Source organism: Eublepharis macularius, chromosome 13, assembly GCF_028583425.1.
Source record: "Eublepharis macularius isolate TG4126 chromosome 13, MPM_Emac_v1.0, whole genome shotgun sequence".
NCBI lineage: Eukaryota > Metazoa > Chordata > Lepidosauria > Squamata > Eublepharidae > Eublepharis > Eublepharis macularius.
In genome coordinates, this window is record NC_072802.1 from 52,807,842 (window position 1) to 52,835,456 (window position 27,615).

At 44.3% G+C, this 27,615-nt stretch overlaps 1 protein-coding gene across 1 annotated transcript in view; it reads left to right on the forward strand.

Moving 5' to 3' along the window:
• The window catches only part of DTX1 (deltex E3 ubiquitin ligase 1), a 68,171-nt gene that overhangs the window by 24,300 nt on the left and 16,256 nt on the right, over positions 1–27,615 (forward strand). The window contains exon 2 of the mRNA XM_054996384.1: positions 11,762–12,443. Within this exon, the coding sequence (XP_054852359.1) occupies positions 11,762–12,443 (682 nt within the window). The remainder of the gene's footprint in view (positions 1–11,761; positions 12,444–27,615) is intronic.

Sequence of the window (27,615 nt, forward strand, 5' to 3'; positions counted from 1 at the left end):
CCCAATTACACATTTCGTAAACCGCTCTGAGTGTGGCATTAAGTTGTCCGGAAGGGCGGTATATACATTGAATATTGTTATTGTTATTATTTTATTTAACTATAATGAAGGGTTCTCCTATATGTGTGTGTGTGTACATACCCACATATACATAAAAGCTACTTGCACATCAAAAACTAATACGGCAGGATGAAGGTGAGCCTTCTCCCTGACAGGCTAATTTTCTAGTTAAGAGGACACTGCCAGGTGCAGCATTGCTGTGTCTCAGGAGCTGGCCAGTTCAGAGTTTTAGCCTACTGCTCAGAAGACCAAGCATTTTCTGCTGGGCTTGACACAAGGTTGGACTGTTTGCTCTGTCTGCATGTTCATCAGGCTTCACCCTGAGCTACCAGCCACAACCAGCCTCTTTCACCCAAACCAGAGAGTATCATCCTCTGCCCCATACCAAGGGTCCTGCCAGAGCTTCTTTAGGCTCTAACCCATTTCCGTCAAGTCCCTCCCCTGACCTATAAGGTTACCAGGCCTTAGCTCTCAAGCTCTGAGCCTCAGGAGATCGGCAATCCTAAAAGGAAGAGCATTCAGTCACAGACGTCTCCCATGGGCAGTCGAGTCCAAGAACAGCTTTGCCATGCAATGAGCTGTTTGGAAAGAGAACCTCTGTGAGTCAGCATCTCCTCTAGGAACCCAGGCTCAGCACTGAAGGATATACAATTAAAACAAGTCCTTGGCAGCCACCTTGGACAACCCAAGTTTCTCCTTCAAACCTCGAACGAGTGTGCCAACAAGCCCTGCAATATTGGCCTGGAAGGTAATGCAGCAGTCAGGTGGCAGTTTGAGATTTCAGAGCGTAAGTGTTGGCAGTTTCCTGCAGAGGTTCGTGGGCAAAGGATGCAGGGCTGGCCCCTGCTCAAGAACTCGAGGTTCCCTAGAAGAACTAAGATTATGGCATCCCTCCTCCAACATTCTTTATAGGGAAATATGAGGAATACGGTTTTTATACTTTTGTAGCATATATTAAAAACAGAGGGTGAGGGGGGATCACTTCTAGATAATTCGGTGCCTCCTAAAACCTAGCATCCTAGGTGATCGCCTAGTTTGGGTGGATGGTTGGGCTAACCCCGGAGGCAAATTTGCCACTTATGCAAAATAATTTCTTGGATAAAATCGTTTTCAGCAAAATTGCTGTGCCCTTTGAGAGGGGTCCAGGGGGGTGGGGTGGGGGCGTGGGCAGAGGCAACAGGGCCAGTGTTGTACCCGATTCTGGCTGAGGGCCAGGATTCCTCAGTGCCCCTGCAAGGGCCGCAGCTTTGGGTGTGGAGATGGAGTCACATGCCACCCCTCTCCCAGCAAGCCTGGTGGGGCTCCAGCATGAGAAGCAGGCAGCCAGCAGCCCCCTGAGCCTACCGCACCCTGCAGGCGCTCCAGCAGGCCATTGGCTTGCCAGCTCCAGGTTGGAGAATTCCTGGAGATTTGGGGGGGGGGGGCTGGAGAGAGTGGGTTTGGGGGAGCAGAGTACAATGCGATAGTCTGCCTTATAAAAAAGCCATTTTCTCCAGGGAAACAGATCTCCATGGCCTTGAGATCCACTGTAATTCCAGGACATCTCCAGCCAACACCTGAATGGCAACCCAAAAGGTGACTCTTCCCTCCCACACTCACACTCAGCAGGGTTCCTGTCAACGTATCAATGTAGGCCTGTTCCCGCTATTTTCTCCAAAGCCCCCCTTGACTGTACTAAAAGGAATGACAAGATTGCCCTTTGGAAATAATGGGAGAGGCTTGGAGACCCATTGGAGAGAATGAGAGGCAGAAATGCCAATTTAAGTGCATGGGCTCCACTGAAATACATTACAATCTGGGGTCTGTCATTCCAGTCAAAGAACGCTTCTGATACTCACAGGGGCTGTCATTCCACTCTGTGCTATTATTTCAGTCCTAAAACGCTTTTCTTTCTCCCAGGGGCTGTCATTCCAGTTCCAGAATGCTTCTGCTACTCCCGGGGGGGGGGGGGTGTCATTCCACTCTGCGGCTGTTGTTCCAGTCCCAGAATGCTTTTCTTACTCCCAGGGGCTGCCATTCCATTCAGATGGCTGTCATGCCAGTCAAAGAACGCTTCTGCTACTTCCAGGGGGCTGTCATTCCACTCAGCAGCCTGTCATTTCAGTCCCAGAATGCTTCTGATACTCCCAGAGACTGTTATTCCACTCTAGGGGCAGTTATTCCAGGCTCAGAATAGTCTATCTGGGCCCAGAGGCCTTTATAGAAAATCCATTCCACATTTTCTTTGGAACTTTTTTTGTTGTGTAATGTATTTCAATGGAACTTGTGGATGTAAATTGGCATTCCTGGCTCCCATTATCTCCAATGGGCCTTCAAGCCTCTCCCATTAATCCCAGTGTCATTCCTTTTAGTACATCCCCATACTGGGACCTGATGACAGCTCAGCTGCAGAAGGGACAGGCGGAAGGGGCTGCTTCCCTCCCTGACTCTGGGACAGCCAGAGCTTGAGACTTACATGGAGTCAAGCAGAGGAGCTCTGGATAAAGGGGCTGGGAGGGACCACAAAACTCATTAAAAATTGAGGGGCCATAGACTCCACTATTCAGTATGATCTTATGAGGTATTTCCTGTATTGTTTAATACATCAGCCATAGAATTAGTTGTGCTCTGTTTCAGCATTTCTTCAGCTCTTTCATGGATCCCTGCGGGGTCTTTAAATCTGCCCAAACTTGCATGTGATACACGCGTTACATGTTTTATTGAAATGGTCTTTGATGTTGACTGTATTGACCCACACAGTATAATCTGCCTTGAATGCCAGTGAGAAAGGTGGACTACAAATACCCTAATGTATAAAAGGCAAGCTGTATCGGGCGGGTGCAGGGTGCAGAAATGCTGCTGAGGCCCCGGAGTGTTCCTGTGCTGTGTACCAGTCCAATTTCCACCCGTCTGAGGCCAAATCAGGCTGGTGTGTGGTCACGTGCCCTGCCCTCACAAGGCCCAGCTAGAGACCATTGCATTGTTAAACACAACGGATTTTGTTGCTAGTGTAAAAACATAAGATCCAAGGGAGACGGAGGCAACGAAGAGGAGCTGTTTGTGCCCTTTGCTGTCCGCAGTGAGAATAAAATGATAGTTCTCATCCTGTCTTGCCGGCAGTTTCCTTCCCAGCGATGCTGCAAGGCAAGGAACCAGGATGCCTGCCAAGCTAGCCTTGCTGAAAACAAACACCACGGAAACCGCTGGCGTACGGCCGTTTAGCTTTATGAGTCTCCAGGGACGGATGCATAGTTAACGCAACACTTCAAACATAATTATTGATTGCGTACATGGCCTGCTGTTCCGGCTGCACCATCAGCAGGCAGAGGCAGAGATCAGAGGGTGAGCAAGGAAGACTGTGTTTATTTATCTCTCTGTGCCTGGTAGGGCATGCCTTACTCTGAAGTGTCTCACTGCAGGCTTGTGGTGCAGCAAGAGGCCTGTGCAAGAGACACACGTAAGTCTGATGTGGAGGAGAGGGTTCTGCTTTTGTGCATTGACCCGGTGTCTTACCTGTCTGTAGTACAAGATGAGTTCAAGTTAAAGATAAAGCACGTTTACGTTCTAGGTAGAGGAATCTCTTCTGTGAATGTTGACTTTAACTATCATTTAGTTAACTATCCTCTGATGATTCACAGAGAACTTTTTACTGGTTTTACGGCTAACTTTTTAATTATATGTTTTTAATAAAGCGGACAATGCCAAATCAATTTCCCTAAATTTAGCAGTACAGGAGGACTAAGCACAAATATTAAAAGGAAAATTGGAGAGCAGGAAGAAATATCAGTTTATGAGATCAATATGAAATAAATTAGGCATTTAAAATGTGCATGGATACACATGTACCTTATACAGGAATAATAATGCTTAGATTTTATATTGTTCAAAGCCTTTGGCATATGTTATCACAGTAACTGATGCAACAGCCTGGTAAGGTGGGCTGGTGGCATTATCCTCCAGATTGCATACTAGCAACAAAGCCTGTTGTGTTTAACAATACAATGGGCTCTAGCTGGGCCTTGTGAGGGCATGTGGCCCTGCACCAGCCTCAAAAGGGTGGAAACCAGACTGGTATAGAGGACAGGAGCACTCCAGGGCACCAGCAGGGTTCCTGCACCCTGCACCGGCCCGATATGACTTGCCTTTTATACATTAGGATATTTGTAGTCCACCTTTCTCACTGGCACTCAAGACAGATTACACAGTGTGAGTCAATACAGTCAAAACATGTAATGCGTGTATCACATGCAAGTTTGGGCAGATTTCAAAACCCCTCAGGGATCCACGAAAGAGCTGAAGAAATGCTGAAACTGAGCACAACTAATTCTATGGCTGATCTATTAAACAATACAGGAACTACCCAGTAGGATCATACTGAATAGCAATAGTAGCAGAGTCTATGGCCCCTCAATTGTAAATGAGTTTTGTGGTCCCTCCCAGCCCCTTTACTCAGGGCCCCTCTACTTGACTCCATGTAAGTCTCAAGCTCTGGCTGTCCCAGAGTCATGGAGGGAAGCAGCCCCTTCCGCCTGTCCCTTCTGCAGCTGAGCTGTCATTGGGTCCCAGTATGAGGATGTACTAAAAGGAATGACATTGGAAGTAATGGATGAGGCTTGAAGGCCCATTGGAGATAATGGGAGCCATGAATGCCAATACACGACAAAAAGAGTTCCAAAGAAAATGTGGAATGGATTTTCCATAAAGGCCTCTGGGCCCCGATAGACTATTCTGGGCCTGGAATGACAGCCCCCAGAGTAGAATGACAGCCCCAGGGAGTAGCAGAAGCATTCTGGGACTAGAATGACAGCTGTCTGAATGGAATGACAGCCCCTGGGAGTAAGAAAAGGAGGCACTGAGGAATCCCAGCCCTGTCACTTCTGGTCTTCCCTGTTCACCCGCTAAGGCCCAGCAACCGGAAGCGCTGGGATGGTGTGGGAGGCCCTGGTCAGCCTCCTAACTTGCAGGGCAGCACCACCACTCAGGAGTCTTCATGGGGGCCTGTGCCAGAGGCTCCCACTCAGCAGCTCTTCCTTGACTCCCGCTGCTTGGGGCGCTCTGTCTGCTCAGCTCCTGGCTGCTGGAGAGGGGCACAGGGATCGTTGGCACTTCTAGTGGCCTCCGAGGAGGCTGCCATGGAAGCAGGAAGGCAAGGCGTGCTGCCGAGATTCACTTTTTATCCCCGCAACTGCACCTGTGCGGGGATAAAAAGTGCGTCGTCTCAAACACGCTTACCAAATTATATAGTAAGATAGGTAACTGGGGTTGAAAGAAAGTTGCTTGTCTAAGCCCCTTGTGGATTTGTAGCTGGAAAGAGAATATAAACTCATCGTGACCTTCCAGCTCACATCTCCTTCCTCCTCTGTGCCATACCACTTTGGCTATAGAAAGATGGTCACAACGTTCTCATACAAAATTATGCATTATCTATGTAAGTTAAGAAATGATCTTTTTTTGCATGTGACAATTTTCACATAAAGGATTTGCCACTCCTTTTGACCTTCATTTGCATTTTTTACCTCTTTTCACACCAGCCATGGATAGATGGAAATACTATGTTCATATCTGACATCAGTATTAGACACAGGACAGAACTTAGAATCTAAAAGATCACGTGTGCTGATATTTACAGTTTCACAACACTTGACAGTTTTAGGAAATTTCATACGTGATTCGTGCTAAAAGGCAGTAGAGGATGCTGAGTTTCACGACAGTCAAGCTCCATGCCCATACAATGCATTAGTAAGGTCAGTGCAGACTTTTTCCTGTAAACTGTGAGTGATGAGACGGGGTATGTATATACATTTTGCTTTTCTGCAGATATTTGTTTGAGTTCCAATCCATGTGTTTCAGGGAGGTTTAGTAGCATTCTTCTTGCCAAGGCTCAAGAAAATGGGTACAGTTTCTGTCCACATTTTAGATTTTGATTTCTACACGCACCCCCCGCCCCGCCCCGTTTTTGACATTTCGTATCTCCTTGCCTCAAGATCAACTGCAAATTTATAGCTCTGTGCATTTGGGCAGACTAAAAGGTCTTGTAAGATTGGCTTTTAACACCTTTGCTTGGATTCAGCCAGTGCACTCTGGGAATATCTTAGCTGATTTCTATTGCTTTTCTGGTGCTAACTGTCCGCTGCTAAGCAAGCATAAATTGTGCTATGTCAGGTTCCACCCTATCCGAACACCCGTCCTCAGCACAAACCATCAAGCCAATTTGGACTGGACTATAGTTAGTCATACTCTTCTGCTTTCCAGCTGTCCAGCTTTGCTCATCCAATCCAGCCATTGTTCTTACTCTGTTTCCCCTCAGAACGTCAGGAAGCCTCCTGACAGCCCTGGGTGAGCTGACATCTTCCTGTGCACATTTTCCACAGCCATGACAGAGGGAGCAGCCCTTGCCCTCCGCTCGGATGTTCCCAGCTGATGTCATCCTTCTGTTTGCTTCTTTTTCCGATTTGTGTCTCTCACCTCCAAGCAGGTTCCATTTGAGGTCACAGCTGGTTTTGTTTTGGTTTTTTGGTAGGGAAAGATTTCCGCCCCCTTTCCTCCCGCAAACAGAGTTCTAATCCAGATATGGAAAAGAGGATGTTCCAGTTCAGATAAAGGACATATATGGCAGCATTAATTCATTCAGAGAGGTGCTGTGGTGCATGTTCTTCTTGGGCAATAGCATTTTCAACTTTCTATTTTCATGGAATCCTTCCTGAATCAACTTGTCATCCAAGAACCCTCTGCACTCCTCCTAGGGATTCTCTGCTTGAGAGTGGAGGATTCTGGATAATGTACAGAGTTGCAGGCTCAGTATGCAAGAAGTACAGGCTTGTCCTGTGGCGCTTCATCATCACTCCGTGTGAATTGAGTACACTGTGGGATTCAGGAAGCTCTCTTGCAGCTATGCAATGCAGTAACAATCGGGCTAGCTGTCTTTTAGGGCCACTTGGTGCTACTGATCTTCTTACTGTGGAAATCAGGGGTTTCCTAAACTAAACTACACTAGGATCTTTAGGGGACTCTTGGCAGGACAGCTGCCAAGAAACAGTTTAATGTTAAGCTTAGGTAAAAATGGAGGAGGATTGCAAAGAGCAGTAAGACTTCTGTAGCCATCTAAAGAGCAAGCTTTAGATCGAGCAGCTTTAGATTCAAAGAGGTTAGCTAAAGGAACAAGCTGTTCTCCTTAAAGACCCCAAGTTACACATATTCATTAGAGCTAACTTGCTCAATAGCCTTAGCCCCTCTTCCAGCTTCAGCAGCCCATCTGCAACATAATTGATAGTAGTGGCCTAACTCATAAGGTTATTGTAAGGTTTCGTGAGATAATGTATGGGAAGCACTTCAAATACTGAAAGCCTGCCTTTACTACCCCCTCTCCTACTTTTAGCCTTCCAGGGAAACTTTTCCACAGCAACTTGATGTTCAACTCCAAGTTGAACCTAATTACGTTTAGGAAAAATACATATTTGTTATCTGAAAAAGGGAGCTCTGTCTCTTGAAAACATACACCCTGAAAATCTTATTGGCCTTTAAGGTGCCATTGAACTCAAATCCTGCTATTTATTATTTAGTTATTTATTTAGAAAAGTTCTGTGCCTCCTCTGTTAAGAAATCTGGCAACGGCAGCTTTCAGAAATAAAACATTTTTAAAAATCAAACACCGTAAAAATTAACAGTAACAGCCCAGCATGAGAACCCAGACAGCACACGAAACAATGTAAAACACTGAGCAGCATGAATGATGAGTTCTGAAAAACATGTTGCGGCACAGTGTTGTGATTCAGTGTTTTGGTTTTAGTGAGAATGGTAGGCCACGGGTCTTGGAGGCCTACTAGAGGATTGGTATCTGAAGAAGTGAGCTGTGAATTACAAAAGCTCATATCCTACCACAAATGTTGTTAGTCTTATAGGCGCTACTGGACTCTTGCTCTTTTCTACTGCTTCCATTAAGCTCCTTGAGAGCCGATCTCAGGCCGAGTGGGATGACATGCAAATTAGATGTCCCCTGCAACATCTGTTAGACCTCCCATTGTGTCATTCATGCCTACTTCCCACACTAGCAGCCAGAGATGTGGGTGGTATAATGGCTTGCTGATAGAGCATCTCTGTTGCATGCTGAAGGTCCCAAATTGAACTGTCAGCTACAGTTAAAAGAATCAAGTAGTAGAAGACTCCTACTTGATTCCACTGCAAGACAATAAGGACCTCGATTGACCACTGATCTAACTTATTATAAGGCAGCTTCCTATGCACATGTAAGTGGAATGAAGACAGGGAAATATAGCATTATGACACCACAAATTTCAGTACGTATTAGAGTGTTAAGAAGTGTATTTACCTGGTCTCTACCTTCCTTCATTGTGGCATGTCTCTGATCGTTTTGGTTGTCTTAGATTGTTTGTTTGTTCTCTTTTCCAGTTCAGTAATTATAGTCCCACTGTGTTGTTTATTGGAGTTCTTTGCTGCCTAATTGAATTGCTTTTCATATTTTGCTATACAACTTGAGCCTGTGTGAGAAAGGCAAGCTATAAATGAAGTTAATAATAATGTCTATTGCGGCTCAGCCTTCCTGGGTCATCTTGCTATTCCTTGTCGCTTCCAGCCCTGCGAATTCTGTGCTGGAATAGGACACTATCAAGCAGGGGCCCATTAACTAATCCAGAAGTTAAGTGCTACTGCCCTGGAGGTATACTTGTAGCAGAGGGCAAGCTGAGCCAAGTGGCTCCTGCAGTGCTAACTCATACTTTCCTGGGTCATTGCAATGATGAAAATGGGTGTATGCTTGCCCATTGTCATCAGTGCCGCAGTTCATGCTGAATGGGCCCTCAAGAGCTGCTTGGCTCACCTTGCTCCAGGGTTGAGTCCACCCCTGCCATCAAGCAGTTCTCCCATGGGTCCTCTTCCATATAGCTATGGCTGCACTACAAAAGCTCATTGTAGCACCAACCCACCAATTCTTTTTTGCCTTTGGTCGTTTGTGCTCAGCTTTTTCAAGCGGTTATTGCTGGAACCAAGCCCGTAATAGTAACATCCCCTAAAAGGGCCAGGGCAGAAACACCAAAACATTCTACACAACTCATGTTGACTGGTATTTTCATTCGGGCAGTTCTTGCCATTTCAAAAAAGGCCCCAGGGAAATCCTTGCTGCAACTGAACCGGGAAGATCGATAACCAGCAGGAGGAATATCCATATTATATTGTTAACAGGATCTGAGGCTCCATCCTCACGTTGTTGGACATTTCGTTGCACTATAGCAGTCCTTTGCAACTGGCTTTTCCTAGGTGGGCAAGATGATCCAGTTGCAAACTATTGCGTAACCAGGGATGTAGAACATTGACAGTGCAATCCCGAGAGCTGCTGTGGCAGAGACTAGACCAGATGGCAACTGTACAGCAGTGCCTGGAGAGGTTGGTGGTCAGCATCCAGGTACTGCTGCTTGACATTGTGTGGCACACATGCGGCTTCTTGGCAGCCATCGTCAGGCTGGCTTGTGGCATCTGCCTCATGGGCCTTAAGGACGTAAAGGGGCATCCACACCAGCTTGCCAAGTCCAAGGGGCAGGCTTTCTGACCTTCTTGGGTACCACTAGGAGATGGGCGCCATGGAGAGCAGTAGCTATTGCTCCCTGGCTGAGAGGGGTTGCCCCTATGGCCTGGCCTGTTGTTCTGCAGGGGCAGGGCTGTATACATTGCTGGAGTTTCTGTGTTGTGGTTTATGTTGGATTGTGGGGAGATCAGGGGTGGGAGTGTCCTTGAATGGGCCTTGCTCTCTGCTGGGGTGCACATAACAAGGCCTGTGTTCTGGCCCATGTTCTTGCTGCTGGCACATGTTCTTGGCTGCTCCAGGTGCCTGTGGTGAAGGCCTGTGGTGCACCCTTTTGGTAGCAAGAGGAGAGGAATCGTGTCCACAGGGGTCTGATGGTTGTCCTCCCCTTCACTTTTCTGGTCAGTTATAGGGTTGCCAGCTCCCTATACCCTCCTGGCAAGAGCAGTGGCATAGCATGGCGGGAGGGGGGCAGAGGGGAGGCCGCCCTGGGAAGCGTAATTTTTAGGGGGCTCCACACTGAGGAGAGCCTGCGCTACATCTGTGGGAGGCCGCCCGTGGTGCTCTGGCCACCTGCTGCGCCAACGGGGTGGCCAGCTCATTGGGCACTGAACTGACCTGGCCGTCCTGCAGCTGAGGAGCATGCCAAGCTGGCAGCAGCAGTGCGGGTGGCTGTTGTGGAGGGCTGCCAGATAAGGGGCGGGGAGGCGAACAGCCCGAATCGCAGGAATGGTCCCGGGGAGTGGGGTACAGGTGCCGTGCCGAGGAGAGCCTGTGCTGTGTGGGAGGCCACCCACGGTGCCCTGGCCACCTGCTGTGCCGATGGAGTGGCCGGCTCACTGGCTGCTCAGCTGGCCTGGCCATCCTGCAGCCAAAGAGCACTCCAAGCTGGGGGCAGTGACGCAGGTGGCTGCCATGGAGGGCTGCCTGGTAAGAGGTGGGAAGGCGAGTGGCCTGAATCACAGGAGTGTTCTGGGGGGGGGCATGCCCTGCACAATGAAGTGACATCATCACACAGTCCCAGGAGTGCACGCATGCATGGTGCCAGGGGCGCCACCTCCTGCCATGATTTGCCCCAGGTGCTGCCAACCCATGCTATGCCACTGGGCAGGAGGGGGTTGGACCTGGCACTTACCTTGTGCCAGTCTCATGCTTCCACACCTGCATAATGACATAACTTCTGGAAGTGATGCCATTGTGCCAGACACCGGAGTGTTCCCACGCTCTGTGTGGAGCTGATTTGGCCCATTTGGGGCCCAAATTGGGCCCAAATGAAGTGAAGGAGCACTCTGCGACCAGTGCAACAACGTCACTTCTGGAATGATGTCATTGCTCCCTCTGGGAGCATGCATGCCGCACGTCTTCCCAGGGTGCCTGCCAGTGGCGGGCGACCTCTGGGGACTTGGCACCTCCTACCGTTTGCTAGTGGATCAGTGGGCAAAGGGGAAAATGCCCTGGAGTTTGCCTGCCACCTGAGGGCACCTGGGAACCCAGTGAGTTATGCACCCATATGGTTTGCCCATTTCCAGAGCATGTGTTGGAGCTGTCACATGGTGCAAGATGCCTTTCCAACATATATGGCTTTCAAGTTGACTTGCAAAATCCATTAAAATACTGCAGATAAAAACTACTGGACAGATGTTGTTTCAGTACCCTTGACTCACTCCTTAAGGCCTTCCTGCCACTGTCGGTATCATTCTGTCTTTGGGTCTTGGTTGCCGTGCGATATGGTAAACCCATCTACCACGCTGTGTTTGTGATCAGCCAGGTGTCAGTCTCTGAAGAGAGAGGACTTTTCCTGCAGTTATAATTCTTCCAACAGGACCCAGGGGTTCCTTTCTTGGTGTCAGCTTAGGCAAAAAGGTCTTGGGGACTAGTGTTGTTCCAGTGACCCCAAATGGTGTTCCTCCTTGTGAATTCCCAAAGGATAGTTATGTTTGTCTATTGTAGCAAAGTGAAACAGAAGTCTGGTGTCACCTTAAAAGGCTAACAGCATTTATCCCAGCATGAGCTTTTGTGAGTGGGAGCCCACGTCCACCAATGCAATAAAAAGAAAATCATTATCCTTGTATTTATCCTCAATGCTACAGAAGGGGACGGGGAAAGGGAGTAGTTGGGGGCAGAGAGAGGCTTGTTATCATTACTTTGCTGCATTGACTAATCTCTTCTTTACCATTGTTCTTTTCCCAGGGACAATGCGTCCGGTGAGAAGGAACTTTTATGACCCTTCCTCTGCTCCCGGGAAGGGGATTGTATGGGAATGGGAAAACGATAACAACTCTTGGACTCCCTATGACATGGACATCTGCATCACCATCCAAAATGCTTATGAGAAGCAGCACCCTTGGCTGGATCTGTCCTCCCTGGGATTTTGCTACTTGATCTACTTCAATAGTATGTCTCAAGTGAATCGCCAGACGCAACGGAAGCGCCGACTCCGGCGACGTATGGACTTGGCTTATCCGCTGACCATGGGCTCCATTCCCAAGTCCCAGTCCTGGCCTGTGGGTACCAACTCTGGGCATCCTTGTTCATGCCAGCAGTGCCTGCTGGTCAACAGCACCCGAGCAGCCTCTAATGCCATCCTTGCCTCACAGCGGAGGAAGGTGTATTCGGGCAACAACAACGGGACACTGGCTGTCCGTCAGAGCAATACATTCAATGGGACTGCACTGTGGTCTTTGGGCACTACTCCAGGTGGTGGGACGGCCAAGATTGAACAGGTCCGCTCAGCAAATGGAGTGCAAGTGACAACCTTCTCGCGCAGTCAAAGTGCTCCCAGCCACACACAGCTCCCTGGTCAGAACAACCTGAATCGGCCTGGTACACAACGTGTAGCCATCCTAAGTACCAGAGCATCCATCCCTCCAGGGTAAGCATTTTTAGTTGCCTTTTCAACACAATGGTCTTTTGCAACATGTTAATCCAATCTTTCTGCAGCAAATGTTTGGGAGTGGGCCTTGCAGATCCTGTGTGGTTCAGTTTGGGGAGAACCACGTTCGAATCCCCATCAGCCATGAAGCTCATTGGATAAGCTTGGGCTAGTCACTTTCTGTCCAACTAGCCTACCTCATGGGATTGTTGTGAAGATAAAATGGAAGTAGTGAGAACCATACGTGCTTCTCTGACCTTCTAGGATGAAGGAGTCACATTAAAATGGGTTAGATTTCTAGCATGAAAGGAAGATTTTGGGTATCCAGGATGTCACTGAATCTCCCCCCAGCCTAATTCTTTGCACTTCCCAGAAGCTGTCTTTTTTCCTTTTCTTCACCAGACAGGAGTTAATATTTCTCCACACTCCTATGGACAAAATAAAAAAAATGTCCATTGCATGTTATCAAATGTGGATGCCACAATGTCAGTTCCCTTGTAGTAGCCATCTTTAAATAAATCTATAGATAAAGTGATACAAGATAGGGGGAGAAAAGACAGTGACATCTATTTTCCTATTACAATAGTCTTAAATGTTAATAGAAATAAGTTTTTAAATCTTACAGCATTACAAACACATTAAATTAATAAACAGAACCATACACGTGGTGAATACAAACTCTATATTAGAATCATGTTGGCAAGTCAGTAGAAAAATAAAAAATATTGAAAACAAATCTAGATACTACATTAAATATTATCAACACAAACTTGAATTAGATAGGCTCAAATATTAAATAACAAGATATGTCAAAGCAAACTTAAGAAAACATTAAAATACGTCACCAAATTTTTAAAAACTTAAATATTCTTAAAATGCATCAGCAGAACATGAAAGCATCTTTTTAAAATAAAAGAAAAAAAGTTTAAATATAATAAAAGAAATTTGGAGTGATAAAGAAATAACAGTAATATTATAGCAGTATTAAAACACTAGCAACTGGCCATTACTATATATCTAATTCTGAATTTAGCCAAGATGGTAGATTTTTAAAAATCCCTGCAGTGGGGGCGGGTAAACAATGGGAAGATGTTTCTACAAATTTAGGAGAACCCCTACATTTTTGGAAAATTCAAGGAGAAGAAAAAATGGAGGCATAAACCCCTGAAAGGAGGGAGGGAAAGGGGAGAGAGAGAGAGAGAGAATAGGTCTCAGACGAACCTTTCTTGGCAAGATGGTACAGAGTGTTTGGGGGGGGGGGGGTTCTCATAAATTGTGAGAGGAGGGAATCCATTATGGCTCCTTTGCTACAATACTAAGGTGAATAAATGGAAAGCATTGAGTGGGCTGCCTGAAATGCCTCTTGACATTAGCTGAGGAGCTGGGCTATGTCAGCCCTTTCTCCTAGGAAATAGGCTCAGACTGGCTATGAACTTGGCTGCAGCCCCAGAGAGCAGGCCTTATGTTACCATGGCAACCAGGTGCCAATGTCTGGGCAGCAGCTCTCTCCTGCCATTTGTTCCCACCCTCTTTACCTCCCCAGCTCTTATTTGCAGCATCCATTCTGTTTGAAGGTGTGATGCCTCTGTTTGTGTGCTCTCACATTTTGTTTAGTATTGGGGTACAGATTTCTGGGTACAAATTATCTGTTAAGTCTGTCAGTTCATGAAGGTTGTGTGGGGTTTATAAATTGCTTCTTTTCACATTAAAGTACACGGCATGTTCCAAACCTTTAATAATCTCCAATTCTATTTTGAAAACCTCCAGCAGTTTACATAAGAGTATTTCATTATGACCAGCATGGTATAGATATATTTTGAATTTGAGCACCTGTCAAATTAGAGGTGCTATCTAACCAGAATTCAACCCGAATGTATTCTCATGCTGGTTGCTAACATTGTAGTATGTAAAACAGAGAGAAATTTCAGCGGTCACAGAAGGGTTGACAGCCTCCAGGTGGTGGCTGGAGATCTCCTGGAATTACAACTGATCTTCTGGTGATAGAGATCAATTCCCCTGGAGAAATTGGCTGCTTTGGAGGGTGGACTTTATGGCATTATGAGGCCACTCCCTTCCCTAAACTCCACCTCTCTAGGCTCCACCTCCCAAAACTCCAGGGACTTCCCAACTTGGACCTGGCAACTCTAGGCTCTTAAAACATTAGATATATAGGGGAAGCTGTGTTTGAAGTGCAGTGCACAGTAATGCTATCACCAAGGTTCAGAATTGTAGTTCAAAGTACAAAGAAATGCCAAGGTAATTAAGAGATTAACCCAAACCTCTTTAGAGCTCAGAATCAGCTGGTCTTTAACCCTTGACTAGTCCTTCCCACTGCCTTCTCTATTGCCCAAATGTATCTAGGCAAGAATACATTGCCAATGCTCAGTAAATCTTTCAGAAAGGAAAGGGAGCATCAGAGAAAGGTTTGCATCAGAGAAAGGTTTGCAAAGGGAATTGGGGCTGTGCAATTGATAGCACAAGAACTCAATGTGACTCCCGTAGCTTTCACTTGACACTCATCATAACCTCGGGACAGCCCATCTCTAGTCTGTGCCTTAATTGCTTTCTGCATAGATCTTTAAGCTACTTCTCTCTAGGGCGAAACTACACATTATGATTTATAACATGGCTTTGACTTAATTATATTTATCATCCTATTGATTGCCTTGATTGATGTTGTGTAATCCTCTTTGAGTCTCAGTGAGAAAGATGGGCTATAGATGACGTAAATCAATATAGCTAATTCTCAACGTGGCCAGATCTGTGGATACTTAAATTAGGAGACTGAACAGGCAAGACAGATTTTCTACAAACCTGAAAATGTTCCAGGTATGCAGAAAAATCTGAATCTAAAAAAAAAATACATTGGGGATATCTACCCCCCAACACACAAAATAACAGGACTGCACAACTGCTTTACAAAACAAATCCCCTCAGTATCAGTTGCTAGGCAACCACAACAGTATTGCCAGTTTTCAAGCTTTGGTTTCTGTCAGGAGAGGGGGCAGGCCCTTTCCAAGGCTGTTTTGGCCTTTGTAGTGGGGCTCATCAGGGCCAGGCACGGTAGCAGTCTCCAAGTGATTTGATGTCATGCGACTTGTGTGACTCACCAAGCACTGCTGTTTGCTACTGTTCAGAAAGAGCCACTCCAGAAACACCAGTGTGGTATATTGGTTGGAATTTCAGACTAGGATTAGGAGACCCAGGTTTGAACCTCCACTCTGCTGTGGAAGCTTACTGGGTGACTTTGGGCCAGTCATACATCTACCTCATTGGGTTGTTGTGAGGATAAAATAGAAGAGAGGAGAATGATGTACGCAGCTTTAGGTTCCCACTGTAGAGAAAGCCGGGGTATAAATGAAGTGTGCGTGTGTTACGTGCCGTCAAGTCACTTCTGACTTATGGTGATCCTGTGAATGAACAGCCTTGCTCAGCTCTTGCAGATTGGAGGATGCATCTTTATTCAGTGAAGCCATCTCATTTTGAGTCTTCTTTTCTGGTAATGACAATAAGAAAGGGGAGAAAAAACTACCCTGCAAAAGAAGAGTAACCAAAGAGGTTGGGACAAAAGACATTAGTTTCTCCACAACACATATGACTACAAGCCGGATCAGATTCGTATATCAAACATATTGTCTAGTGTGGCTGACAGTCAGATGTCAGGTGTGAGAAAACTTATTTCCAAAGTGTTTGAAGCCCCGATTCAAATTGCAACTGCAGTCTGCAGGGGGAAGGGGCTTTCCCCCATGCTATTGTCTCATCCAGAAATGTCCCTGGAGAGGTTGCCCTGTAGGGGAGGCCTTCATGCAGAGCATCAAGGGAGGGCCTCGGCCTCTATGCCCTATTTGTTTGGTCCTCCAGGGCAGCTGGTTGGCTGCAGTGTGATAAAGGATGCTGGACTAGATGGACCACTGGGCTGATCCAGCAGGCTTTGCTTGTGTTCTTACAATAAATGGAAGGTTCTACGAAAACCTATGTTGCTGTCACGTAGGGAAGGAAGATGTTATAGAGCTCTGTGCTTTGGCTTGTCAGGCAGTGAATCAATAGGCAAGCTTTCCAGATGGTGTGGGTCAACGGTGGAGCACAGAATGTCCCAGGTTCAATTCCTGACATCTGCAGTTAAAGTAGCAGCTTGGGAGAAGAACTTTTTCTTTGTCCAAGACCTTGGACAGCTGCAGCCAGTCAGACTATACAGTACTGAGCTAAATCGATCAAATTGCCTGATTTGGTGTGAAACAACATCCTTTGTTCAGCCCTTGTGCAGTAATAGGTCATCTGGTTGCTCACAATATGGTTTGTTAAACATAGCTTGCTAACCTGGGGTGTATGTTTCCTGGGTACATACGAGGGCACACTGTGAGGCTGGTGCCTGTTCTGGGTTACTGCTTGCCTGCAAGTCAGAATGAAAGAGGAAGGTGTCTGGCTTGTGCTACTAATTCCAATCACACTCAGGAACCAGCAGCCGAGCTTTCTGTGCACTGGGTTGTGACCACCATTTGTAAGACTTTTCTTCCTCCACATGACGTCGTGGTTTGGCTTTCTGGTTACTACCAGGGCTCACAAGGGCTGCCTTTCAAGCAGGGTCTGCCCTTACTTGCAGAGGCTGTGCCAGTCATGAAGAGGTAAGACCATTGTTCTGGGGACCGGGGAGGTTAATATTATGTTAGAGATCTCCATTGAGAAATTAGGTTAGTTACTAAAGAGAGGCGTCAAGGGTCCATCAGCTTTAGAACTGCTGGCTTGGAAGTTTGCTTGTGCCTCCTCAGTGATGGAAGCAACTGTGGCAACTGGTGGCTCAATCTGATTTCAAGAAGAGCTCTGCTTGGCCCTGTCCTCAGTTGTCAACCCAGAGTTGAAATCAGGCTGTTGAGAGAGCTGCAGCAGCTGCTAAAATGGGCTTCGTGGACAGGTCATTTTTCAGGGATTGGGTTGGGATCTGAAGCCAGAGCATTCTATATTCTTCTGAGATGGCTCTCTGGCAAAAGTAGTTGCTGGCTAGTGCTCTGCTGGGGCGACCAGCTTCGGGTGTTGCCATGGGTCCAACATCCTTAACAGCTAAGAAAAGAGAAAGTTCTGTTGGGTACAACTTGTCATTCAGGAGTGGGGAAAATTGTATTTGCTGCAGTTCTGTCTTCTAGATTGCAGACGTAAGTGCACTTTCCTCCTGCGCATCTGGTCAGCCAAGTTTGGGTCTAGTTAAGTAAGCTGATTTACTTGCTTTGTATTTTTTTTCTTTTAAAAAAAACCAGCTTTGTGGTTTTATATCAGCTCAGCACTGTAGTAGTAAGTAACTCGAATTGGCTGCTGTGTCCCCCCACTCCTGCCCAGGTTTCAGTTTGAAATGCTACCTGCAAGGACAATAAAGGTGGGAGGGTGAGAGAACTTGAAAATGGGACATACAGTGAAATTCTAAGCATGTATATTCAAAAGTAAACCCCAATGAATTCTGTGGGACTTACTCCCTGAGGAGTATGCCTAGGAAGAATAAGGGCTGAGACGGAAGAAGAGTGCGTTTTGGGCAGGGGGATTGTTATGATAGGAAAAGAATGAGGTAAGTTTTTAGTTTTGAAAGTGGAGATGGATAAAGAGGAGCGAGATGGAATGATCAAAACCTGTGCTGTTCAAAACCGTAAACATAATGTACATAGTTAAATAGAACCAGTTTAGTGTAGTGGTTAAGAGCAGCAGGACTCTAATCTGAAGAACGGGGTTTGATTCCCCACTCCTCTGCTTGAAGCCAGGTGAGTGACCTTGGGTCAGTCACAGCTTCTTGGAGCTCTCTCAGCCCCACTAGGGTTGCCAGCCACCAGGTGGCAGCTGGAGATCTCCTGGAATTTCAACTGATCTCCAGGACACAGAGACCAGCTCCCCTGGAGAAAATGGCTGCTCTGAAAGGTAAACTCTGTGGTTTCATACCCCACTGAGACCCCTCCTCTCCTCAAACTCCACCCTCTCCAGGTTCCACCCCTCCCCCCAAATCTCCAGGATTGTTTGAACCTGCACCTGGCAACCCTAAGCCCCACACACCTCACAGGGTGTTGTGGGGATAATAATAACACACTTTATAAACCGTCCTGAGTGGGTGTTAAGTTGTCCTGAAGGGCGGTATATAAATCAAATGTTGTTGTTGTTACATGTAAAGGAAACATTGCAGGAACAATATTACTAGATTTTTGAAGAAAAATAAGTGTTTTTTTAAAAGAAAGTTAACAATACTCCTCCCCTCCTTCCCAAGACTCCAGCAAACTGTCCAATATTTTGCCAGTGATAATTCTGGAGAAATCATAACAGATCCATTTTACACCAGGTATTACTTCCTGAGTAGTTCCCCCCCACCCCCGTTATACATTGCTTGAAGGTTCTTCTCTGCCTATGTTGCACTCTTTGCACTGCAGTAGCAAAGCTGATACAGATTTAAAAATCAAGAAAGTGTTTGTTCTTTGGATTAAAGATATAGCATAAAAACATAATTATCCGACAGTATAGTAACAGTTCATCCATCTTAAAATCATCCATCCGGGAAATGGCAAACTGTGCATTTTAATATAGAACCATAGAATTCATGCATATGAATTTGCACATTAGAGGCAAAAAGGATCCCTAATCCCCTCTACCCTCAGATATAATTATGATTATGGTTATGTTTTTATTTATAGTCTGTTGTTCTCATTGGCTCTCAAGGCAGATCACAAGTATTGGTACCCTAATGAGTGTGTCTCCTTGTCAGTGAGCATTAAAGGAGACGTAGTGAGAGGGGGTAACTTCGGGATCTCCACTGATGTATACCAGGATTGTTCCCTTAGAGAACTCTCAAATGAACAGGCAGATATTTGACAGGAAAGGTTTCTTTATTAACAGGGGAATAAGAGGCAAGCATATAGAAAACACACACAGCATATACACAGAGCTAAGTACAAAAACAGTGAGGAAACAGGAAAGCAGTTTCAGGGAGGGCTATAGTTACCACTCTTGAGAAGAGGTCTGTGGAGGAGCAGCAACTTTACGGAAGAGAAGGGAGGGCTCAGGCATCATCTGAGGGTGTGTGGATGGGTTCCAGGACACACACACTGCACAGGGCTGAGGGCAGCCCTGTTACAGTTCAAAACGTATCCTGACGTCTTGCCTCAAAGACAATGGCTTGAGGGCTTGTTTAGAGGTTTGGGCGATAAATTAGGATAGGCTTAATGGCTCTGCCTGAGGTAGACAAAAGGTGTGAATGGAGCTTGATGACCCAGCAATTGCTGGATGGGGAGAGCTATCAGATCCCTGAATAGCCCTGATTAGGAAGGTGGGTGTGGAAGGTGGAAGGGCATTGATGAGATAAAGCAGAAATTCCTGGAAGAACTTTGTTTCACTTAAGTGCTTCTCCAGGGTGTGGAGGAGTAGCTAGTCAGTCTGACACACCTGATAATTTTCTAGCTCCAGCCGGGGTTGGCATCTCTCCTGCCTGGCCAGGCAGTATTTTGTGCTTTTGGCACATGAGGAAGAGGTCTGAGTTCTAGCACTGTGGTTAAAAAGAAAACTTCTCCGTTTATCAGTAAGCGGATTATAAAATATGACAACATCAGTCAGTCAGTAAGCGGGCTACAAGATACCATATTTGAATCTAACAGCAAAGATTCCTGGTAAACCAAAACAATGCAGATGGTCTGGGATTGTAGAATGGAGCGTGGGGGAGATAAACAACAAAGTAAGAAAACATATCTGTTTAAAGCAATAAGACCATCAGTGTAGGAAAATATTTATCCCTAATAAAAATCACATATTCAGCTGAACTATTATACCACAGCTGTACTCCATTTAATTGCTGCAATAATAGGAGAAGGTAGGATCTTACAGGAACAATATTTTGAAATGGACCCCCACCCCAAATGCACCCCCAGGGCAAAATAAGGGATGCTAAATTGTGAAAGTTGGATGGTGAAGAAAGCTGACAGGAAGAAAATTGATTCATTTGAAATATGGCACTGGAGGACAGTTTTGCAGATACCATGGGCAGCCAAAAAGACAAATAAGTGGGTACTGGACCAAATCAAGCCTGAATTCTCCCTAGAAGCTAAAATGACAAAACTGAGGCTATCGTACTTTGGTCACATCATGAGAAGACAAGACACTCTGGAAAAGTCAATAATGCTAGGAAAAGTGGAAAGCAGTAGGAAAAGAGAAAGACCTAAAACGAGATGGCTGGACTCAATAAAAGAAGCCATGTCCTCCAGTTTGCAGGATCTGAGCAAGTCTGTTAATGATAGAATGTTTTGGAAGTCTTTCATTCATAGGGTCGCCATAGGTCAGAGGCGACTTGACAGCACATAACACACACAAAATATGTAGAGTCAGACCACAGGTCCATCTAGACAAACATCTAGAGATTGATGGTAGTTGGGTGGAAAGACAGCTTTATCAGAAATAGGTTTTAGAAGAGACTTCCGGTTTGGGATTCATGGAGGTCTAACGCAGCTCCATTTGCGGAGCTGACCGGACTGCCGTTTTAACCGGCCGGAGGGGTGAAAATAACCCGCGGCCGACTGCTCTCAGGCGGGGAGCAGGCAAAGAACGCTCAAGACCCTAGGGTGAGCTAGATCTCGGATGAGGGGGGGCTCTACTCAAGGAGTCTCCCCCCCAATCCTTGAGGTCCCACCTTGCGACGGGTCGGCTATAATCTCTGCAGCAGTTCTGGGGCCAATTCGGCTGGCATAAGACCTACATACCCAAGCTTCGATCGGGGAGGGAAGTCGAGAGGAGAATTTAAGATCGAAACAGCGATTACAACCCGAGAAAGTTGAAGAGAAGGTAAAGATCGCTATCTCTTGAAACGGGACAGATTGATAAAAACAGAGAGGAAAGAAAGTAGATTTTTAAACTGCAACAGACTAGTGAAAAGGAGGTGAAGACTCGGCAGGAGTTGTATTTTAAAAGAGACTAAATTTAAAGAAGTTATTGCAAAAATCGGACTATTGTTTTGAATACCTGTGGTTTTGGAGCTGTGGGAAAAAGACACCATCGCGAGACCTGCTGTGGGAAGACGGGAGACAGGAAGTGCGTAACAACAATAGAGTGGCTGGAGGGAAGCGGCCCTTGCCGACGGACAGGAAGTAGGGAATCGCCATTTTTGAAAAGGGAAGGGTCGCGGCTTCAGCGGAAGAGGAAGTAGGCCATCTTGGATTACAATAACATAGAGAAACCATAGAGAAAAGACGCCCGACATTTTGGATACAAAAAATTAATTTTGGCAAAGATTGGGACATTTGAAAAAAAGGAAAACGTTTAAACATACGCCACGGAGCTAAGGAAGAGAGCAGATTCGTGGGAGCGAGCTAAAGCAAGCCCCACGATGTCGAAAAAAGAGTGGCAATCGGCAATAGAAAATTTGGACAAAAAGCTTATAGACATGATGAAAGAACTTAAGGACACGAAATTGGAGCTTATTAAAGAGGTCAAAGAAGTTACACAGACAGTAAAGTCGGAGCTGTCAGAAGTGAAAAAAGGCGTGGAAACGATTAGTAGTGAATTACAAGGAACGCAGCAGAGAGTTAAAACAGTAGAAGACGCGATGGAGAATTTAATAGAAACGCAACAAACAGAGATGAGACTGGTGAAGGGGAGGATGTCAGTTGCAGAAACTAAACACATGGAGAAGCAGCTTCGTTTTCGTGGTCTGCCAGAAGTGGAAGGGAAGTCAGCGCAAGAACAGATGACTGAGGTGTTGGCTGATTACCTGGGGAAGGAGGAGGAGGAAATTGTGGCTATCCTAGATGTGGCGTACCGTGTGAACTCGAGAATTGCAACCCAGAGGAAACTACCAAGGGATGTGATTGTGCAGTTTACAACTAGAAACATGAAAGAGAGGATTGTGACAAAACAATTTCAAGATCCATTGGAGATTGATGGCAAGACGATTATCATAATGAAGGAACTGCCCAGATCAGTGTTACTGGACAGGAAAAAATATAGAGTGCTAATTCAAACTTTGAAGGACATGAATATCAGATACAGATGGGAGTTACCGGAAGGAGTGTCCTTTGAGTTTGGAGGGGCAAAAAAACGCATCAGATCTGAGCGGGAGATGGAGAGATTTATCAAGGACAATGAAAAAGACTTACCAACAAAACCATGAATATGGAGTGTAATGTATTATCTTGGAATGTAAATGGACTAAACTCACCGAATAAGAGGAAAAATATTTTTCATTGGCTACTAAAACAAAAATGTGATATTGTTTGTTTGCAGGAGACCCATATTAGAAAACAGGATGTAAAATATTTAAAATCTGGAAAATTGGGCAAAGAATTTGTAGCGGCCTCTAACAAGAAAAAAAGAGGAGTGGTGTTGTACATAAAAGAGGAGCTGCAGCCAAAATTTGTTATGAGAGATGTGGAAGCTAGATTTGTAGCGGTGGAATGTAATTGGAATTTAAAGAGAGTGTTGGTAGTCGGACTTTATGCACCTAACGGTGCAAAGGAAAGCTTCTTTGAGGATTTAAGGAAGCATTTAGACGATCTTGTATATGACCAGATAATTCTTGCTGGAGATTTTAATGGAGTGACAGATTTGGAACTAGATAAAAAGACTACAACAGCACAAAAGAAAAGAGGACTATTGCCAAAGCTTTTTTTTGAGTTGATTCAACAAGAGACTCTCGAAGATGTATGGAGGAGAGAATATCCTAAAACCAAACAGTTTACTTTTTATTCTGCAAGGCATCTTACATTATCAAGAATTGATATGATCTGGGCCTCAAAGGACTTAGCGTTATGGACTAAGGAGGTAGAAATAATGCCGATGGTAGGCTCAGATCACAATCCAATTATGTGGAAATTTGGAAAAAGGAGAAAAAGGAAAGCCTGGAGAATAAATGAGGACTTGCTACAGGAAAGTGAAAATATGGAAATATTGAGAAGAGAGACAAAGTTTTTTATACAATATAACGTGAATAAAGAAGTACCAACCAGTAAAGTTTGGGACGCGTACAAGGCGGTTGTAAGGGGCATACTAATGGACTTAAATGGCAGAGCAAGGAAAAAGAAAGAGGAGAAAAGACAAGAGATTGAGGAGAAAATAAAGGCCAAAGAAATACAGTTAAAAAAGAGACCAGGGAAAAAGAAAATACATCAGGAAATTAAAATTCTTCAAGAACAGTTAACAGCAATGAGTAATAAAGAATTGGAGTGGAACCTTAAAAGACTGAATCAAAAAGCTTTTGAGGGTGCTAATAAACCTGGGAAATATTTGGCATGGCAATTGAAGAAGAAAAGGGAAAAGAAAATAATAAATAAAATCTGTGAAGAAAATAAAACGTACCTGGAGCAGACTACCATTAGTAGAGCCTTTTATAAATTTTATGCTAAGCTGTATAATAAAAAAGAAGTAACCAAAGAATCAATAGCATCATATTTGGAGAAAACCAAACTTCCAGAGATCTCGGAAGCTTGGAGAAATAAGTTGAATAGTGAAGTAACTGATGAGGAAATAAGTAAGGCAATACAATCTGCAAATCTAGGAAAGGCGCCAGGGCCAGATGGACTTACGGCTAAATTTTATAAGACAATGGCCAACGAACTGGCACCATTCCTAAAAGAGGTGATGAACGGAGTTTTTAGGGATCAAAGAATTCCAGACACTTGGAGCGAAGCGAATATATCATTGATCCCAAAAGAGGGCCAAGATTTGACTAACGTGAAAAATTACAGACCTATATCACTACTTAACAATGATTATAAAATTTTTACGAAGATATTGGCGGAGAGACTGAAGGGGTGGCTCTCGGAAGTCATAGAGGAGGAACAAGCAGGCTTTTTGCCAGACAGACAAATAAGAGACAATTTAAGGACAGTGATCAATGCTATTGAATATTATGATAAGCGTTGTGACAAAGAGGTTGGTTTCTTCTTTGTAGACGCTGAAAAAGCGTTTGACAATTTAAACTGGGATTTTTTGTTTGCCACTATGGAAAAGCTACAATTGGGAGAAAGATTCATCAGAGCAATTAAAGAAATTTATAGAGACCAGACTGCAGCAATTGTAGTGAATGATGAACTGACCAAGAAATTGACGATTAGTAAAGGAACAAGACAAGGTTGCCCGTTATCTCCATTGTTGTTCATTTTAGTATTGGAGATTCTGATGATACAAATACGACAAGACGAGGAAATACGAGGAATAAAAATAAAGGACTATTCATACAAGGTTAGAGCATTTGCAGATGACATAATGTTAATTGTAGAAGATCCATTGGAGAACATGCCAAAAGTGATAGACAAGATCAAGGAGTTTGGTGACTTGGCAGGTTTCTTCATTAACAAAAAGAAGTCAAAGATATTATGTAAAAACATGACTAAGCAGAAACAACAATTGTTAATGGAAACAACGGACTGTGAAGTAACTAGTAAGGTGAAATATTTGGGAGTTGAGCTGACTGCAAAAAATATAGATTTGTTCAAGAATAATTATGAAAAATTATGGACTCAGATAGAGAGAGACTTGATCAAATGGAATAGACTGAATTTGTCATGGTTGGGCAGGATTGCAGCAGTTAAGATGAATGTGTTACCAAGAGTAATGTTTTTGCTACAGACAATACCAATCATCAGAGACTCTAAACAATTTGAAAAATGGCAGAGGAAAATATCAGATTTTGTTTGGGCAGGCAAGAAGCCTCGAGTGAAAGTAAAAGTTCTACAAGATGCAAAGGAAAGAGGCGGAATGCAACTGCCCAACCTGAGACTTTACCATGATGCAATCTGCCTAGTTTGGTTAAAAGAGTGGATGACATTAAAGAATAAGAAACTATTAGCCCTAGAGGGATATAAAAAATTTTTTGGATGGCACGCATACCTATGGCATGACAAAGTAAAGGTCAACTCGATGTTCCTGCATCATTTTGTAAGGAGAAGTTTATATACAATCTGGAAGAAGTACAGAATTTACCTACAAGAAGGAACCCCTTTGTGGGTGGTTCCATACGAGGTGATAGATCCGAGAGCTGTTGATAATGAACAACAATGTTTAACGTACAAAGAAATAACTAAAACTGAAGTGTCTAAACTTAGAATAAAGACGCAAGAGGAACTATCACCGAACTACGATTGGTTCCAGTATAGACAGATCAGAGATTTGTATAACTCGGACTCTGTAAAGGGAGGTATACGAACAGAGAATTCGGAACTAGAGCAGACCCTTTTTAAAGAGGACAAGAAAAGAATATCCAAGGTATACCAAGTACTGTTGAAATGGTATACCGAGGATGAGACAGTTAAAACACAAATGGTGAAATGGGCTATAAATTTTAATAAAGAAATAACAATGGAGGCATGGGAATACTTGTGGAAAACTACAATGAAGACAACGACATGTATTAATATTAAAGAGAACATTTTCAAAATGATCTATCGTTGGTACATGACACCAAAGAAGATTGCGCTAGGAAACTTGAACACTTCTAATAAATGCTGGAAATGTAGAAAGCATGAGGGCTCCCTCTATCATATGTGGTGGTCGTGTGAGGTAGCTAGGCAGTTCTGGGGGGAAATAATAAGAGAAATGAGTGAAATTTTACAGTTTCAAATAAATAAGAACCCAGAACTCCTGCTGCTAAACTTGGGAATGGAGGGAATCCCAGCCCACCATAGGACGTTGATATTTTATATGACTGCAGCAGCTAGACTTTTGTATGCGCAGAAATGGAAAGTACAAGAAGTGCCAACTATTGAAGATTGGATCTACAAATTGCTGTATATGGCTGAAATGGACAAGATGACAAGAAAACTGAGAGATCTGGACTCAGGGCAGTTTAACACAGACTGGGAGAAGCTGAAACAATATCTGGAGAAGAAGTGGGAGGTGGGAGGAAAACTGTGGCAGTTTGAGAACTACTGAAGTACAATAAAAGTATAAAAGAGAGGGGTGACTTTACCGGGGGAGGAAGAGAAATGTGAATTTATAAGCAGTTAGATTAATTAATTGATTGAGATATATATAGATATGTAAAGGTTAATTGATAGAATATTGATAGAGAATAATTAACGGTTTAAACATGAGGATTGAGTAATTAACAATATTTTTTTTTACTTGATAAGACTTATATGCACCAAACTGAATGTATAGAAGAGTTAAAATGACTGACTATGTGATGAGTTATATAGAAATACTATAAAAAGAAGAAATGATTAATATAGAGAGAACAAATCAAATTGTTTGATTTAAATGTGGGAAATTTTTATGGTTTATGACATACAGAAATATTCAAAACTGGAAAATGGGATAAATTGTTTATCTAAAGAAGTATAGTTTGGATGTTTAGTAAGTAAAAGAGTTAAAGATGTACTGCTTAATATAATGGAGAATATATATTTGTTTTAGATAGAGGAAATTAATAGAAGTAAGGGAAAAGGGACAGAGGGTGGGAAAGCTGTTGGAAGTCAACAAAAGGGGGGAAAGGGAGGGGGTTAGAAACGAAAAATTAGGGGATAATTGAATGCAATGTAATGTAAAAATATTAATGTTCTAACCCAATAAAAATTTTACAAAAAAAAAGAAAAAAAAAGAAATAGGTTTTAGAAAACATGCAGGGCCTGATCAGTGGGCTCAGACTAGAGCATAGAATTGTACAGTTGGACCACCCCACATTACTAGGGATTTTTTCGCATTTGGTTTATAGGCACATTTATAGGCAGGTGAGATAAATAGCACTTATTAAGGGATTACACCTGAAGGGGAAACAGTCTGGTCTGAGCCATAAGCTGGAGCAAACCAGAGTATTTCACTGAACAAAGCTGATTTCACCCCTTAAGGCTGCATGTTGAATGAGGAACAAACACTGCAAGGAATGGAGAACCACGTGAATTCCCAGATCCAAGGGTCCTTGTTCACAGTGCGGATGACACCTTAAGAGCTGGACCAATAGCTGGAGAAGTCTTATTGCAATATATTGAAACTGGAGCATGCAGATCCAGCAGCAAAGAGGGTTACAGAAACTGCACCCTGCCTTTAACCCCACCTTGACTGAACGTTTTGTTTGGACTGGGAATGATGCAAGTGAGCTATCTTTTTTGCAGATCTTCTGTGCTTTAGGCTAATATCTCATTTGTCTGTATCCAGCCATAGTATACCCTAAAAGATAGTCTGCAGCTGGCAGTGTCTTTGCTGATAGATAACAGAGACAATTTTCACTATGCAC